Raw genomic sequence first — 19,353 nt, 5'->3', positions numbered from 1 at the left:
TGATGCTAAAAAGATCCAAAGAAATACACTAACCAACGCACAGCACAGTAAACTTCATGGTCCATGTCTTTAACAATAGGTAACAGAGTACCGGACCCGCGTAAGTATCTTATGTATCAGTTATTTCAACATATATCTTATGTATCTATTTAATATTATGATACCAATTGTGCCTACAGCTTTTATTCACATGATAAGACAACCTGTTATCGTGGATATTTGGAGTAACGCACTGTTAGTCATTGCTAGAAATGGTATTACAGAAGATAGATAGATAGATTAGTGAAATACTGACAAAATCTTCCCATCAATCGGCTGTACAATATCCAAGATGACCCAAGATACAATATCAAGTTACTTTACATCAATCTTGCTTACCAGAGTCTTGTTTATCGTTTGATCCATAGTTTTTCTGATGCATGTTACCTTAAAGCTCTTTTTTTGTGCTCTAGTACGTCCAATATTGGAAAACGTTTCAGTATTATCGTGCCCTACCAGAATTGGATAGATTAATCGGTTAGAAGCCGCACAAAAATGGTTTTCACGCTTCATGTTTCCATTATGTGTGAGCAGGGATGTTCATATACCGAGTTATATTGAGCGAGGTGACCTCTAGAAGAGCAACGTTTAACAGCACGTGCCAGCTTTGTATGTGGATTACTCTGAAATAAAACCGATGCTCCCGCATTATTAGCAAAACTGGTGTGTTCATGCGAGATCTTTTACAAATCATGCTGCCCTTTATATACATAGAGCCTCAACGAACTGTATTTGGTTCCAATGATCCTTTGCAACGCTGCATAGACATATTCAATAAACGATATGAGGATATTAACTTATATTAATTGCCCGGCTGTTGTTGTATGTTGTATTTTTAATAAGTTTTCGAAAGATTATAGTTATTTTGCATGAAGTATTTTCAATGAATTTGTAAACCAACTGGATGAATATTTTTCTTCGAATCGATCATGTTTTGATGGCTAAATAAGCTTCTTTTATCCATTGTAATGGCTGAAAAGGGGGCTAGCAAATAATATCCCGTGGTACAGTGGTTAACTCAAACGACTCAATAACATGCCCGTCATGAGTTCAACCCCGGAATGTACCGTCCTCCCGTAGCAAGGACTGACTATTCGGCTGCGTGATACTGAATAAAGTCTCTAAAGTCTGTGGAAAGCCGCAAATAGAAGCAAATCTTTTAGCGAATTACATACTTTTCTTTCCTCTTTACAGCTGCCTGGTGTTATCGCTTTAGTTGCTAAAATGCCTAATATCAAACGTACTGCACGGCCCGCTACCAAGAGATCCTGGCGAACGCTGAATGGGACGCATGAGTGTTCGTTGCAACCTTAACAAGCATCGAATAGTAACGATCGCCCAACTGTTTGCTCCGTACTTCGTACGTATTCCTCCTCATACAGCCTTAATCGAGACAAACACTGTTCCTCACAGTGGTACACCTTTTGCGTTTGCCCCTTGTACATTGTAAAAAAGAAATGCATTAAGCTTACCACTTTACTGTTGATCTTTGTTCAAACTGGGGCACTGCAGCTAGACGGGCTACGGTAAATATCAAGCCTTTCCTCGTACTGGCTTGCCGTTGCCCGAGGATCATGGCAATAAAATCGATCCCAACAGCAACAGCACCGAACCAAACGCAAGAACAACAACGACAAAAAATGGAAAATAAACCTCTCCAAACAAATGCACTCGGCAAATAGGCAGTGTGTGTACCGGAGCAGTTCGTAGCAAAACCGGAGTAGCCATCCGTGGCGGATGCTGCCAGCAGCGGGGACGAAAAGCAAATTCCTTTTCTTCTCCCTGGGGCTGACGTCGTTTGGCCGGTTGTGTGTGTATGTGTGTGCGAGTACGCGCGTTATTGTGGCAATCTGATCGTACGAATGGTGTGTTTGCTCATGCTCAGCATAACGCAAACAATTGAACGACGTCGTCCACGACGACAACCACAACGGCAACGACGAAACCGACAAAATGGAATCGTTGCGCGACATTGACGGCGACTTTGGATGGACCTTCCCGGGCACCTACCGGCCACACCACTGGCAGGCGACCTGACAGCTTGGTTCGCTTGAATTAATTTCAAGTCACGCCAAAACCTTTCAGCCCCGCTCGGCAAAGGCCATGTGGAAGGGTGTTCGGATTCGGTTGTCTCACTTTTTTCGGTGACGGCCTGCTCCATCAATCTGCGTTGCTTTTTCCCCCTACACGAAAGCAGCACCAAGCAGCGCTCCGCGTTCCAGAGTCAGATGGTAGAGGCAAATGTTTGCGGGAAAAATTAGAGAGATTTAAAAAAAAACGGTATCACGACAGCGGCGACGACACGACCACCGAGTGATGGTGTTGTTTTTTTTTTGAGGGGATGAAGAAAAGGATGCAAGAGGAGGAATGATACAGGGTCGATCGTTTGTACAAACGTTTTCGATTGAACGTTTAAATAAGATCATTGCGTCCTTTTTTCCTTCTTCTTCAAATGAGCCCTAGATCGACCACGGGCACGAAATGAGGTGAGCTGAAAGGTAAGCTTTCTCAATTCCACTGAAAGCGGAACACTCGGAAAAGAAAGACTGCACAGAGTTAGTTTGCATTGCTTTGAAGTCAAGTGTAAGAAGCTCTTATTTGCTTTCGACAGACTATTTTGTTCTTTTTTCTTTCCTCGAGCAGGAAAAACATTCAAAACATATCAAATTGTATGGTTTTTTGCTGTTTTATCTTCATGTCGAATGCTTCATGTCAATAAACATTATTAAGTTTGTAGATATTGCTAATGACAACGATTTAAGGAAACAAATTTAAAGGATTCTTGCAATCAATGGATATGTAAAAAGAACAAAAATGAACAAAACGATCGAACAACATAACAAAAAGTCATTTAAAACATAAAAGATGAAAAAAAGAGTTAGAAGTTTTGAGCTCTTTACAGAATCAGAATACAATAATACAAGTAAATGCAATTTCTATTAAAGAATAACGAATCGGCACCAAAAAGATCTAATGGAGCGTTTTTGATTATAAAAGTAAATTAAGCACAAGCAAAAAACAAAACAAAACATAAAAGGCATAAAAAACAAAGATAAAAAAAATAAGATGGAGAAGAAATATTGTTGGCTGATTTGCTATAATCAAGCTCAATAAACCTTACTTCAGCTTTGCATTAATTAGTATTAGGAGCGCAAAAAAGAAAAACATAAACTGCAAACGCTAAAACTAAAGTAACCGAAACACTAAAATCGTCTCTCTTTACGCATATATTTTCGGTTAGGCCCTGAAATTAGTAGTATCGATAAGAAATGTGAAACACTGCAAACAACAACCAATGATAAGAACAAAACACAAGTAGACTACAAAAAAGAGTTGAATAGAAAAAAACAACACACCAAAACACAACGCAGCACATTGTGCTCGAGTGGCCATAACCGTTTACGATCCACCATAACGATCACCCTTGCCGTCCAGTGTGTTGCCTTTTCTCAGCACCCGAAAAGGGAGGAGCTAAGCAGAAACCCGGCCGGGCCCGGTTGCCAGAGCAACGACACCACACAGGCACACCTGATACTGGTAGTGTGCAGCGCAGCTGGAAGGTGAAAACAAGACAGCCAGTGGTTTTGTTCCCGCACCACACTCTCCATTACACCTGAGCCGTAGGGCTTCGTTTTAGTTTTCTTGAGTGTATGTTTTTTATCTGTTGCCGCTAAAGCGCAACACCAGGCGAGATGGGCTTACCATGCTGCCGTTTTACACACTCTGCTGCCGGCCATCATTGCGTCGAGAAGGACCTCGCGGTAGCTTGCGGTGCGCGTTTGAGGTTCGCTTTCGGTGTGAGTGCGTACGGCGGAGGAGTTCAGTAAGCTTTGCAAGCGCGATCAAGCGACGAACCTTGTCGCGCGCACCGAGTGCCTGAGGTGTCAGTTTCAGTTCAACCCAAACCATTCCTCTATATAGCCTCTAAAACAGTGCGCAGTGTTGAAAAGGTGAATTATTTATGATCTCCCACCAACGGGTGTTTGCGTGTTAGTGATTGAGTGTGTGTGTGTCAAGTGTGACAAGTGTGCCAAATAGGATCCGCGGGTGCGGGACCCCCATTTCAGGAGAGGAGAGTGTGTCAAAGTGTCAATCGAACCATCGGGTCCGTGGAGGGTGAACCCGTGTGCCGGCAAACGGCCGACAAGGTGCGAGCAGGGTGTGTAGGTGCGCGCGTGGGAAGATGTTGATTATTTATAAAACATTTGACAAACCCATACTAATTAATTAGTGTATATCCATAGCATTATTACAAAGATTATTATTAAAATTGTCCATATTTGTGGACCAGTGCGTGCAAGTGTATGTGTGCGTGTTTACAAGCCAATACGTCGTTATTCTTTCACGTACATACGATTTCATTCATAATCCTTCCTCTCTAACATTGATCCGACCTGTATGTGTGTGTGCGATCTTGCTTGAAAAGTGAATGATCTTTGACACCTTCCCGTCCCGACCTCTTCAACACTTCTGTGCGCTAGAACAGGGGTCCTAACGAGGTGCAAAACGTTGCGTTTTTTGTAATTGACGCGTGTGTGTTTTTTGTGAGTGTCTGCGAGAATTATGATTGTCACACTGCACTTCTAATCATCCTACCGAACCGGGCTAATAAATTTACAGTTTTGCGAATTGTCATACCAATCTCTTTGGCGGTGTGATAATCGGTGTGCCAATGCTCCAAACTTGTCCAAATTTTATGTGTGCGTGTGTGTGTGTCTGCGTGTGTGGTCAGCAAATTGACTAGTGTATGCTTACGCTCCCTACTGTCACTCCAATAGGCGTGCTTTTGCCGACGGAAACTCCTCGGCACAGCGGACGACGCGGGTGCCAAACGGTGCTTAAAGAGGAGATAATTTTCCTAATTGCACAAGAAACCCACCCCACACAAAAGGCGGTGATTAACGGAATCCAGCCAATTTCATCCACGCTCTGCTTCTGAGGATCTTGCGCGCGCGCGCACGCGAACACATCTCCCACGCGTATCGTTCGCACCTCAGCGCAGCGGGAAGAGAAAGAGGGAAGGGTAAGTTGTAGTATTGAATTTTGAAATCAACATTAAAACACTAATCCTTTGGCATACGATCCCGATCTCCAATCTCCTTCCTCTCGGCTCCCCCCATTTGGAAGCGTGAGAAAATTCTGCACTGCAATGCGACAAACTCTGTGTTGTGCTGTGCTTTTTTTTGTAATGATTGAAGATAGACCACCCAGCCAAATCAGTCTGCGGCTGTTGGACAAATAGGTGTATAATTTGAAGCTGGCGGCTGACAAAACATGACACGACATTGGCAAACACTGCCATGGAGGTAGAGCTGGTAGAAACATCCACGGAAGAGCTGTGTGTGCGTATGCAAATGATTGAGATCAGCAACAATTAAAACAGAAATGGAAAACAAAGCAGGAGAAACTTAGCGGCCAGCGATGACGTGCTGTTGTGTGTGCTTTGTGGGAGGGAATGTTTTATTTTTTGGCGATTTATGCCGTGTTGCTATGGAGGATGGGTAGGATTTGCAACAAATCCTCACGACAAACAGTATTTGTGGACTTGTGCTGCTAGAAGTATTTGATGTTTAATAACAGTCTTTCGAAATATAAAAGCGTTTAACCTTTCATGTAGTATGGTTCTCTCAATCGGAAATGATGAATGGTTCAACGGGCAAATTAAGCGATGGTATTTCCACATTTAAATTTGAATTAACTTTTTTAAGTAAAAATCATAAGCCAATATGTTAAAAATGGCAAGAACGCTTATACTCAATTTATTTTACTTATTCTTTTTTAATTGAGGATAAATTTAATTCCTTTTAAATGAGCTTTATTGAACTGAACACCAAGATGAACACTTTAAAAAATTAAAATACACATGCTGTTAAATTATTCATTTTTTCTGTTACCATGCTTTAGCTGGACTAAAAGTTTGAAATTAAAATTGATAGGCGATTTTTTTCTAAATTTTCTATAGATTTTTTGGTGTTTATTTGAAGTAAAGTAAAATTGCAAAAGCGTTAAAAACGATAAAAACTGTTAGAGGCTTAGGATTAATACTCCAAAAACAGTAGCAGACATTTATCCTACAACGCCATCGGTATCAGTAAGGGATTACGTGGCATTCTACAAAATTTAACAGCATGATTTAATTTCCTTGTGAGTATTCCGAACCACAACAAACAGTTCAGAATATTTTTTTTAAAGCAAAAATAATTTCATGTTTTAATATTGTCTTAATTTAACCGGGATTAGTGGGATTAGTGATTGTGGACATGATTGTTATTATCGTATTTACATAAATTTTAAAGCATTGTAAAACAACTATTAAAATATTTGCTATACTACCTAAATGGGTTAGCTTGATTCAGGTAATCTTCCACGTTGATTAATTAATCGATTTATAATACCTCATTTCTAATTCTATAAGATCTACTTTATCCTCTATCTTTTTAAATGTTGTATATTACAACCAATATGTAAGAAAATATTTGTAAAGAAAAATGAAAATAATTAAGATTCAGCAAAGTTTGTGACAGCATAACAGCTCAGGAGATCATGCTCTAAAGAGAAGAATACACGTTGTTGAAAAAAGTTCCTTTTTTATTTGACTAAATCAAACCGTTGCAGTTCCTTTTTTACTAAATCAAAAACTAAATGAAGAACTCAACAATCTAGCTAGTAAGAATGAATAATAGGACTGAATGATCAACTTCCTAACTTGATCCACTTTTGGATTATTTGAAGACTTGAAGACTACTACTGAAGACTTTCGAAAAATCATATGCACCATTCAAAAATTATCTGGTTGCTATAGATGATTCAAAATCCAATGTCTGTGTTGTCCAATGTCCAATGTTTATATGATCTTTTTTTAAAATGGTTTCTCTCCAACAAACGTACATACATTTCCAAACAAGCTCAGCGAACGTACCCATCTGGTACAAAACATCGTTACCTATCTGATCGGTGGATTTCCCAACAATGCTTTGCCATCGTCGTCACACCGAATCGATGAACTAATTTTTCCCTTCCCGGAAAGTATGTTTTCCGATCGATTCTTTCTTTGCCTCTTCTCTATCCTCCCCCTTTCATCCACAGTACAGTCCCGGTGCGAACGTTTGTGTCGCACGCTTGGGCAGAAAATTCGGTCCAAAATGTGTGCGGTTCGCTCGCTCGCTCGCTCGCCCGGCTCAGAAATGTATAAACACCTAATTAACACATCATGACATGTAGCCTGCCACTTAGCAACACACGAAAGTGATACAATTCAAATTACGAGTTAATTTTTTACGACGGCAGTTCGGGCCGTGCGTTGTGTGAGCCTGTCACACACCACCACTACCACCGAGCGATCACCTTCCTTTCCTCCCTTGCTCGCATATCTTGTTCGAATTCTTTTCGGTGGTGAAGTTTTGGTTGCCTTCCCATCGATGGATTGTTCGATGAGTTTTCTATGTCGTCTATGGACGTGGAGTTTGATGCCGTCCGTTCGTCGTTTTGCGCATCGTTCAAGTCTCGCGGTGACTTGACACACCAATCTTGCGCGATTTGACCTCTCGCGGGTTTTTGCTCGCTTGCCAAAGCCAGCATTTTTTTTTTTTTTTGGTTCAATCATCACCACAACCACCACTCGAGGATGGATTATCGAGCGCCCCATTCGAGTGTCTTTACAACCATCGGAAATGTCTTAATTATTTCAGATCACCGCCCGTCACCGTTCGCGAGCACACCTCTTGAGCACCGCCAGCAGCAGTAGTGGTAGAAGCGCGCGAGAACAACAGCGCATTCGATGGACTCGATCGCGGTTTCGGCATCACATGTAAAGGAATATCCCATGCCATAATACTGCTTTTATGGCAGGGTACTCCAGTGTGCCGGCAACCGTTGGTCCACCCGGTGTCTGAAGTGAGGCCGTCGCGGTTGACGAGGGCATAAGAATATGGTCTTCCTGCATCCCGTGGCTCGAATCTGTGTACGATCTGACGCGATCGTGCAGCAGTGCTTCGACTTCTAAAGAAGCGAATCATGTAGAGGAAGCCACTCGATTGACCAAACCAACCACTGCATACCATACACCCTTGCTTCTTCTGGACCCAATATCAATATTTTATTATTTTTATCTCTTTTATTGGAAAATATCATTTAATTTTTATCGCTTTATGGGCGTCAGTGGTTCTGGCTGCTGCCGACACTGCTGCTGCTGCTGCTGCTGTCAATGCGTGAATGTGTGCGCTCGCGCAAAAGGGTCTAATCGCGGGCCGATGTACCGCCGGGGCCTTTAAATCCGTGCCCGAGAATGAGGCAAACGGGCACACCGAAAGTACAGAAGCCGTTCGTGCCGGTGCCGTTCGAATGGTCGCACGGACAAGGTCAAACGTTTGGCGTGATTCGTACCGCGCTGAGGTAGGAGAGATTACGATTGACTCTCGCGCTCCTCGAGAAGAGTGCGCAGAAACCTTTATTGTAGGACGATAAAACGAGCGCTTTCTGCTTGAAGCCGAGATTAAGAAAGCTCTAATTGTTTGCGCATTGCATACATACAGGCTGATAATGAGCATCAAGGCGCCCTTTGACCCTTACTGAGAAATCTTGAGTCCAGATAAACCCCTGCCGCAAGCGTGAAATGAGAGCAGCGTTTCCTTGCCGCTACATGCCGATGAACCTTTCCCGCATCCACACACACACACACACACACGAAACAACACGCTCGAAGTGTAATTTACAACGCTTTAACCTTTTTTTTTTCTTCATCGAAACGCACCCCTACACTCCGTCTCCATTTCCCATCCGACCTTCGACCGTGGTGGGAAAACGAAATCAAAAGAACTTTGCCGAACAACAGTTTCGGTCCCGGTTTGGTTTCAAGATGGTACGTGCAATCTTCACCGGATTCACCCGGTGCCAGCCAATCTGGGAGTTTGAACCGTGCCGCGGCAACAGTGCAAAAGCGGCCATAAAACCGTGTTCCCGTGCTCGAGTGTTTTGTTGATGAATCAATTAATATTTCTCTGATTTATGTGGCCACGCCGTCGATCGTCTTTCGCATCGTACGTTCGCTCGTTCGCTCGCCCTGTGGCTCGATCGCTCAGCAGCCCAAGCTTTTGCTGCTTTGTTTTATCTGCTTCTTCCGACGAAGCCCCTGGTAGGACGATCATGCTCGTCACTGGAAAGCTTTGCGTGCCGGGGTGCTGTAAGCCAAACACGTTTTGAGTGCAATCGAGAGAGAGAAAAAAAAACGTTTCGGCATTCAGCAGTTTTATTGGAGGTGCCGGATTCTTTTGATTTTGACAGCAAAGCCCTACTACCTCGAGCACCAACACCGGTAGCAAAAGTCCCTCGGTCCGGTACCCTTTTTTGTGTGCGATAGTTGGTTGCCAATTTTGGGCTCCGTATATGCTTCTTGATATGGTGGCAAATTTCCACCTTTTAACAATATCAATACGCACACGCGCGCGAGCCGACGATCAGAGGGGGGGGGGGGGGAGAAGGGGGTTTGTTTGCTCACACACTCATTCCACATTTAACGCGCTCGATAAGCTCCGATCGTCTGATAAGTGTTACGTGTCCGTTTGGGGTGCGATTGCGTACTTTCGTGACGTAGCGAAGTGACCCACGTGACGGATACGTCACGCACAAGCAACAACAAAAAAAAGCGTCAACGCGTGCGAGGAAAAGCGCAAAAAAGGGTTCGTCGCTTCCTTCGAGATTCTGACTTTTGGTAGACCAATTTTCCATTGAACGTACACGCATGCCATCTGATCTGCGAGGTGTCACGCCGTTACGCATGCTGCCCTATGTGCGTTGCTAATTTGCAAGCCCGGCGACGTAAGCATCGAAATGTTAATTCGTTTATAATGGTCCATCAAACGGAGGTAGTTGGGGGGGGCAGGGTTTTGATCGTACCGGTGCGGGCCGGCATAATCCGTGTGTAAAATAGAAGAGCCTGAACAAAAAACCTGAGCTCTGCAAAAGAAGCGGAGAAGCTTGGTTCGACCGGTTTGCAGTAGATTCAAATAAATTAGATGAACATGTTCGCAGTTGCAACGGTTGACTGGGAACATGTGTTTTATCGAATACGGGTTTGAGCACACTTCTCGCTTGATTTGTTGATAGTTTACTTAAATTTTGTGATAGTCTATGTGATAATTAGATTTGTGGGATATTCTAAAATGTATTATTAATAGATTAAATAGGGGAAGGTAGGTAAAGACGGACACTGCGGGTGCATGAAAAATGTAATTTTCGAGTATTTCAAACATGTAGAATCCAAACTGAAGGTACAACAACACATTTGAGAACATTTTTGGCATAATATATATAAAATTGGTTAAATCCACGAACAAAACAAATTTTCAATCATGTTCACCTTTGTTGATCTAATTTGATTACTGCCGATCTTAAGCTCTACAACTTGTATTGTCTATATTTCCGGAAGTTTTATTTCATGAATGGGTTGTCGCGATCATTAATGAAAAAACTGGCGAAAGAACGAGAATGAAAGCAATACAATATCTTGTTTTCTGGTGGTTTAAACATCCTGACACCAAAGCGGGAAAGACGGACACTTTGCTGTAGGGAAAGATGGACACCGAATTTATTGATTTATTTTACTTCTTATATCAATTGGTGATGGATAGATTTCTTCAAATATCTTAAATAAGGGTATTCCGATGCTATAAACCAATCAGTAACTAGAGAAAGTATTGAAATAAGCGAGAAATGAAACACCGGTCAAAATAGTAGCCATTCGATATGCTATCACTCGCTCGACGCTGATGAGGCGCTTCACGAAATCCAATATCTTCTCACGACTTGGACAACTTTAAGCAATAAAAATATGATGCATTGATACGACATTGTTTAGGAAAAGATGAGAAATTCTATGGGATTACAAATATTAAATGTTGAATTTTGACATGGTGGAAAATGGATTAAACTATTAACAAGTCCTTCAAAAAATACTGGGGTCGTGGTCTTTTCGCGTAGTAATTTCCTTAAAGGTAGTTCTAGACTGTTGTTCTATAAGCTGAAGCAACGTCAGCTGTAAGTGCGCGATATTTCAATACATTTTAGATGCTGCATTCTACGATATATTACAAGCGCCGTTTACAATTTCTAAAACCACGGCTGAATGAATCGTCGTTGCAATAGGCCAAGAATTGGTTTATAAACGTACCAGGACGTGGAAAGCGGTAGAATTTGTTAAAATACTGTAAAACTCTTCACTTTCTAACCTTTTCTACAGGTCCATCTTACCCTTCATGGTGTCCATCTTTCCCATATCAGGTGTCCGTCTTACCCGAACATTTCAAAACTGCACGAAAAAAAACATGTTTTTCATTCATGAAAAAAACGCAAAAATCGATGGAAACTTAAAAAATTCTACACATTTTCTGATAAAACATGAGTGTAAGATAATGTATGCACAATTTCATGGTCGTTGCACTTATATATCCCTAGATTTTTACCATTTCCCTTAACGTGTCCGTCTTTACCTACGTTCCCCTACATACGGATGTTTCTAGTGTCTTATCGTTTGGGTTTCTTTTAATGAATTTATCATCGCTCAAAATTCATGCCCTACCGGTCAGGAAACAAGTTTATCCTGCTCGTATCATGCAATAGTTTGAAATCGCACTATCTAATAAAACGTTGACCTTGAGCTCGAAACTCGAATGTATCAAAATCTGCCCGTTAGGAGCAGGGATTATTGTTGAGCCAAATTCGCTAATAAAACACGTTTGCTAACAATGCTCTCTGTTCAGCATATTGACTACGTTTTGAAGCATTCTCTGCATTTCTTGGCACCCTGGTGTTCTTAAATCAAGATATTAGGTGATTAAATTTAATGTTTTAGCGTATGATGGATTGGTCAATCATTACTGAAGGGTTTAAAAATTACGCTTATAATGAACAGTCTTGAATAAACTAATGTGTATACGTTTAGACGATCTTTTAGTCTTTAGAAGAATTACTTGTTAGTTCTTAGATATTTTAGTCTTTAGATAAATTAGATGTTAGTTTAAAGTAGAGTTAACCTTATAGAGATTTTCTGCCTAGTAAAAACAAGAACTGTTCGATTTCAACAATTTTGGATTGTTCTGCATTTGTTGATTGTGGAAGTGGTAAACGTTTGCAATAAACCACTAGCGTTACACGACTTTGTTCTACTTGCTGGAAATTAAAGCTTTGTTGATTCATTACTGATGTTTTGGGTAAAGTTCTGTGCCTTTTTGCTTATTGCTCCAAATGGATCGGTAACTCCGATCGGTATCGTATACTATAAAGGTCATAAGTTGCATTCTTAACTGTTTCTTACGGAAACTTTCTTACAGGAATGAATAATAATTCCTGTAAGAAAGTTTCCGTAAGAAACGGTTAAGAATGCATCGCAACATTATTTGAACTCCTGAAAAGCCCTGTAAATCTGTTGTTTTAGTTTGGTGAATGAAGCTGTTCCGTAAAAACGCTTTTTGGCCTATGCATAACGTATCCGGTCACTTCACGTGGGTCACTTCACTAAGGTAAAACTTTTGCATCTTTGCTATATATTGGAAATTTAGTTCTTTTTATGCGACGGGAGATGGAAATCTAACAGAAATTCACGATGGGCCTGTCCAATAAGGGTGCCCAAGAGTACAATTCCTGTAACTTAATGTGACTTTCCTTAAGAAAGAATCAAGAAAATATCTCAAAATTATATGAACCTCAGAAAAACCAGTCTGCTTTTTAAGTAACATATCTACAACACTAAGCTATATATGTGAAGCTTTCAACTACGGGCATAATTGGTACAAGTTTTATTCAGCTTTTTCAATTATTAAGCTATCTATGGTAAGAAGTGAAAGTCGAAAGTTAGGAACAAGATCAACCTGCCTTTTGAGATCATAATTCTAGGGTTCAAAACTAATACCTCTGCGAATCAATGAATATATGCTGCCAACATTGCAACGCTTTGCCTATGTTTTTTTATTGTGAAATCCACCATCTTTAACAAATGTGCCTAACGCAATGCTGCAACAAGAAAACTACCACCATTTTATGCGTACACCTGAGTTCCCCTATACCCTTTCTTTAACCTTCGCTACACCCTTTTAGCTTTGCTCAAACACCGTGTTGGTTTTCCTGTTTCGTCGCAGATCTCATTCCGGCGGCCATTCCGAAAAAAACCCACTAGCCCGACGCCTTTTTTTGGTGTGTGTGGTCCATCGAAACCATTTTTGTTTTTGGTTGTTGGACGCTTTCCTTTAACTTTTCGTGTTTCGATTTGCTCACGCTGCGCGACTTCAATTCCAAGGATTTCAATTGTGGGGCCCCCGGGGATGTGGTGCACGGACGGGCAGCGCTTGATCAATTCTCCCGGGGCCCGGGTTGCGCGCTCAACCGCGTCAACGCACGCACACGCAGACGGATGGGCATTATTTTACGATTTGTTTGCACCCGACCGGATCGGTGTTTGAACAAACGATCATTTTTCATAAACGTTCCAGGTTAAACCCATGTTGCCCCTTGGTCCGGCTTGGCCATCGCCTAATGCGCACCGGTTTTGGGGCGTTGATTCGTCGCCCTCTCCCGGTCGGGCTCGCATACCAAAAGAGCTCGATGATGAACAATTTGTACATTTCTTCTCGACTGAGTGTGTGTGTGTGTGCGTGTGTTTGTGTGTTTTCTCTCGATAATGTTTGCCGATCGAGGGCACCGTGTTTACCTATTACCGCTGGCAGCAGTTACAGTCGTGCTGCTTTTGGTGTCGTTCCCGACACCCGTTTGGCTGCGGGCGGCACTTGACTACAAATCTTGGAGTTTTTTTTTTGGCTCCAGAAGCATACAGCATTTGCAGAAAACTTTCCAATAGTCCCCGAACGTCTTCGGCGACAGCTTCCTTCCCCCGTTGCAAAACTGCTAACACATTCCGGGTCAGCCAGCTTGCGCGATTTACCCGCGCTGTAAAATGCACCATTTACCAGTTGTTTACTAATTGTGTTTGCCTTTCTAGCTGCGGCCGTAACCAGGCGTCGAAACCTTCCCACAAGGGCCAGCAGTTCGATGAGATCGGTCGATGAGATGGCGACGTCCCACATACTGTCCGCCATCGATCCAATTATAACCGGGTCGGCAAACACTCCGACCAGCGGTGGAATGAACGGTACCGATGCCGGTCCCATTTCGAACGGGGCCAATACGGGTGGCGGTGGTGGCACCACGACGCTGCTGCAGTCCGGTTCGGCGGTGATGGGACGCGGTGCGGGCGATCGAAGCCTGTCGGTAACGCTGGACGATCGGGATCTTTGGCTGCGGTTTCAGAACCTTACCAACGAGATGATCGTCACCAAGAATGGCAGGTATGTACAGAACGCATCTGGTTTGTTAGTCCAGCATGATTGGATCTATAACTCTTGATAGGGTTGATTTAAATATAAACATAGAAGAATTGACCGCTGCTTTAGCAGCATAAAGTAGTTTCTGGCAGGATAAGACTGAGGAATTAGTTTAAGTAAGGACTCGTTGAAAGCAAATTGCATAATTAAGTACCAAATAGGATCCATAATTCGAATGAAACCTCATCGAATCTTAGGTTCTACATTCGGGTGTGGGCAGGCAGCAACTGCAGCTCTAGATTGCTGCAAAAGACCATTTAAAACTTCCAGTTAAATAAGCACAAAATACTAAATAACGAAAGTAAGACCTCACACAAACACAAAAAGCTATGAAAAGAGTTGCTGAGGCACTTATAAGATAACTTCAATGCTAACAATTGAATGGAACTTTTTAGCAGTCCTAGCTTATTACTCTATTTTACCATTGTAATTATTCCTCTTGCTTAGTTTAAACCGAGTAATTTATGACGTATTTCTTGAGAAATACGGTGTACCTTTGGAATGAGAAGACATTGGAGATATCAATCAATGTAAATTTGCTTCAAAACATCTTCTATTTGACGTCAACGCGGACATGCCGGCCTATACAGGCTTTCAAGACTTTATTCAATATCACGTAGCCGGATAGTCAGTCCTTACTACGGGGGGCGGTCCATTCAGGGCCTGAACCGATTATGGACGTACATAGAGATAGAAATGGTACATCACGGAATTTACGTTAGATATATGACGCATACAAAGTAAAATTGAGCTGCTTGAATACCTTGGTTGATGACTAAAGAATGCATATATATTGTCTGTCAAATAAAATAAACAATAAACCATGAAAAGAGATAATTCAGACACCAGGGTTTAGAAAAATATCATTGATTCTCTAAAATGTACTTTCATAGTGAAAGTATTGGTTTTTAGTGTAGCATCTTGTTCACTAAATAATCATACAATTCACTTCAGAGAGATAATCACGCAATGAACTTCCAGACCAATAATCACTCGCAGATATGGATATGGACCTTAACTCTCTAAACTAATTCTCTTTAACATGACTGTCTAGGGCCTTGTACATCATCTACCATATCAAATATTCTCTCTTAAAGGAGTCACAGGGACAGATCCTAATCATAATGATACCTTTTTTAATACAATTCAACTACAATTTCTGTTTTCCAACCATCTCGCCATCTTCCATCATAGACGCATGTTCCCGGTAGTTAAGGTGACCGCAACCGGGCTCGACCCAACCGCCATGTACACGGTGCTGCTGGAATTTTCCCAAGTCGACTCGCACCGCTGGAAGTACGTCAACGGCGAATGGGTAAGTTGAGCGGCCACCTGCAAGAGAGCTTTGAGCGGCCGCGGCATCCGGGACGGTGGTGCATCACAGTAATGATTAGACAAACACACACACACACATACAAACACACTGTAGCGATTTTGCGAAACAGTCTTCATCTTGATGGTGCATCCTCCCCTCTTTTTGTCTACTTGGTTTCTCCTCGCTACACCGTAAAGGGCTTGTCGCACTTGTACGGATCTGCTGTGTGCATCCACTAAAGAGCGCTTGTTTATTCCGTAACAAACTATTTACATTACGCTAATTAATGCACAGAAACAACAATTCCTCCCCCGTTCGACGGTGGTGCTAATGAGAACGGACCACACCGATGGCCGTTATTGCAAGGGCTTTTCGTGTCCCGTGCATCTCGGCCTCCGGTTCCGGTGCACCCAGCACAATTTGCAACGAACAAACCGCTCGGGCCCCGCGATGCACACCATCCATTCCGTTACTGTACGGGTTTCGTTTCGCTTCTGTTTCTCTTCGTCAGGTTGCTGGTGGTAAGGCGGAAGCACCACCGCCGAACCCGGTGTACGTGCACCCGGAGTCGCCCAACTTTGGCCAGCACTGGATGAAGGAACCGATCTCGTTCGCCAAGGTGAAGCTCACCAACAAGACGAACGGCAATGGGCAGATCATGCTCAACTCGCTGCACAAGTACGAGCCGCGCGTCCACCTGGTGCAGGTCGTGTCGGATGCGCGCGATCAGCGCAACGTTCACACGTACCCATTCCCAGAGACGCAGTTCATCGCGGTGACGGCGTACCAGAACGAGGAGGTCACCTCGCTCAAGATCAAGTACAACCCGTTCGCGAAAGCGTTCCTCGATGCGAAGGAGCGCCCCGATTCGGTGTACTCGCGCGAAAGCTCCACCTACGGCTGGCTCAACTTTCATCCTTCGTACGCGACGGCCCAGTCGCCGCTGCAGGCACAGGTCGACCGTTCCTACCAGCATCCGCACACGGTCGCCCGATCGAACCGGGTCGCGCCGTACACGACGCAGCATTCGCGCAACACTAGCGGCGGTTCGTCGCCACAGCACAGCTCGTACCTGCCGCTCGATTCCGTTTCGTCGCCCGTCTTCTCGTCCTACCCGTCCACCTGGCAGACGCAAACGACGGCGAGCGGGTCGTACTGGAGCAATCCGACCGGTTCGGCGGTACAGCAACCACTGCTCGGTACGAACCCGGGCAGCCCGAACTCGATCGCTCCCAACATTTCGCCAACGCCCTCGAACGGGTCACCATCGTACGCGGCTTCATCGCCATCGTACCCGGCAAGTCATCCGGCGCTGACGCCACAGCATCCGCAGTACATTCCCGTGTCCAGTGCGCAGATGGAAGGCATCTACCAACCGTCCGGGTCGCCGCAGCAAATCTACACGCCTTCAAGCCATCAGGTAAGATGCTATAGAGCTCTTGAAGTGACTCGCACAGCAACTAACGGTGTTGCACTTTTAATTCGCACAGATTTACCATCCAACACCGACACAAGCATCGCCGAACCATCAGCTGTATGGCAATGTGCTGAATGCACCTTCCATCACGAATCTCGGGTATTCCACCTCCTGGCACAGTGCCAGTGACTTCAGTGTCTACCAAAGCACGTACCACTACCCGACGGCCGAGTACATCCCAATGATAGGAGAGATCAAGTAAGGTTCTCTTTAACATCACCATCGTAGGATCATCTCGTGACTGTAATTCCTTCCTTTCTTGTAGCACTTATAATCATCCCTCGGACATCACGGAGCTGACATCAGTCGGCCCGGCAACTCATCGGCATCTGGAACCGGCGGCTGCCCCGTCCCCACTGCAATACCATCACCATGGGCATCATGTGAGCGAAAACTCATCCACCTTGCTTCCTTCGCACCATCACCATCCACACCACCACCATCAGCAGCAGCATCAGCAGCAGCAACAGAGCCACGGAACGGCAAATGTGCAATGTACCGAAAATCAAAGCCCCGAACCGGCGCCCGGAACGGTGGCAACCAGCAGTGCTGCCAGTACACTCGGCTCGGTTGCCTCCTCTCCCGGAGCGGTCGGAACGGCGGGCCAGCTTTCGCACAGCCCGAACGGTCGAACGTCGCTGAATGCGGTTGGCAGTGCCTGGACACCGTTGACACCACCACAGACGAGCAGTATCTGAGCAGCGAGACCACAGTTACAGCGAACAAGCAGGGATGAATTGCAAGTTTTCGTTTTTTTTTTGCTTTAGTCCCAGAAAAGGAACTCAGCTCTGGGGAACGCGGAATTTGTGCTCCAGTGGTGTGAAAGTGTATCCAGTGGGAGATGGGGCGTTGAGGATTTAAAAAAAGCGTTAGTTTTAAATAGAAATGCAATTTTAAATTAATGTCCAACTAGATAGAATAAAGCTTAAGAATGTGTGAAATTTAACGGTGCGTTTTAACTTTGGTGAAGCTTGTATGAGAAAATTTGCTGATTGCTAATGCTTATCTCTATGGCGCTATTTTTGTAGAGCTCGGGAACGCTCATTCATTCACTCGTTTCAAGATACTCTCTGCAATTATTTTCAACAGAATCGTATGGAACTATTTTAGATGTGTTTTATTACTCATTTTTAATGAAATGAGTATGCTTGCTCGTCTCCGTTCAACGCTCGGGGTCTGTATTTGCTTGTAATTAGAAGCAGTTGATAGCGCCTGGGAACGAAAGTTAAACGGTGCGAAAGTAAACGGGTTCAACAAAACGCCTAAAAGTAGGCAAATTACGAGATCAGGAAATGCAACTTAAGGTCCATTTAGCGTGTGAGTGAAAGTGAATCTAGAATGTTCAACTACAGGCGGTCCCCGAGATACATGGTTAATGAGGATAGAAAACAACCGCAAAATACCGCGTATCTCGAATTTCAGCGTAAGACAAATCTAGTAATTTCCAGCTAATTTTTGTACTACATGTATAGTGAAGTGAATATTCTGTTATCACTTCTGTTCTAAACTTTACGGTACCGTTAAGTACTGCTGTACTTGAAATTGATAAATTGAAGGTAATGGATGGTGTCTCGTAGTACAGTCGGGCCGGTCTCGTAGTACAGTCGTCAACACGTACGACTTACCAACATGCCCGTCATGGGTTCAATCCCCAAATAGACCGCGCCGCCATACGTAGGACTGACTATCCTGCTATGGGGGGGGAATCAATTAGTCACTGAAAGCCAAGCCCACAAATGGTACAGGCAGGCCTTGACGGGCATCGGTTGTAGAGCCAAAAAAGAAGAGAAGAAGGTAATGGATGGTGTAAGCGTTTCAAATGGAAATGGGAGTCAGAAAAATGACCAAACGCTGATCAAGTGAAGGAATGAGGCATCCTACATGTTTTGTAACCTTAACAATTGGGTAGGATAGGTTCTATTACAGTAATATTATCGTAAAGATTCTTCCATCCTTCTCAAACCTGTCTTGGGATAAGAGGTGGGACTTATTATCATTATCATCATCATCACCGCTAACAACACTGGATTCTTCTTGAAGAGACATAAAATGTATAGAATATGACGGGACCGTCCAAATGTTCATCTTAAAGAAACAATTAATCTTGAGGAGACCGCATCTTAGAGAGATTTCGCAGTATTTGTGTGCTGCGTAAA

General features: G+C 43.5%; 1 protein-coding gene across 1 annotated transcript; it reads left to right on the top strand.

Moving 5' to 3' along the window:
- Positions 1–3,736: 3,736 nt before the first annotated feature.
- LOC1280741 (T-related protein) lies at positions 3,737–18,143 on the top strand. The gene is made up of 6 exons (XM_061658776.1): positions 3,737–5,062; positions 14,024–14,369; positions 15,600–15,720; positions 16,232–17,140; positions 17,211–17,395; positions 17,463–18,143. The coding sequence occupies exons 2-6, from the start codon at positions 14,074–14,076 to the stop codon at positions 17,893–17,895; spliced, it is 1,944 nt and encodes a 647-aa protein (XP_061514760.1). The 5' UTR covers positions 3,737–5,062; positions 14,024–14,073; the 3' UTR covers positions 17,896–18,143.
- The last annotated feature ends 1,210 nt before the right edge of the window (positions 18,144–19,353 follow it).

The sequence above is a fragment of the Anopheles gambiae genome, chromosome 3 (genome assembly GCF_943734735.2).
Source record: "Anopheles gambiae chromosome 3, idAnoGambNW_F1_1, whole genome shotgun sequence".
NCBI lineage: Eukaryota > Metazoa > Arthropoda > Insecta > Diptera > Culicidae > Anopheles > Anopheles gambiae.
This window is presented reverse-complemented; position numbering and strand designations above follow the sequence as displayed.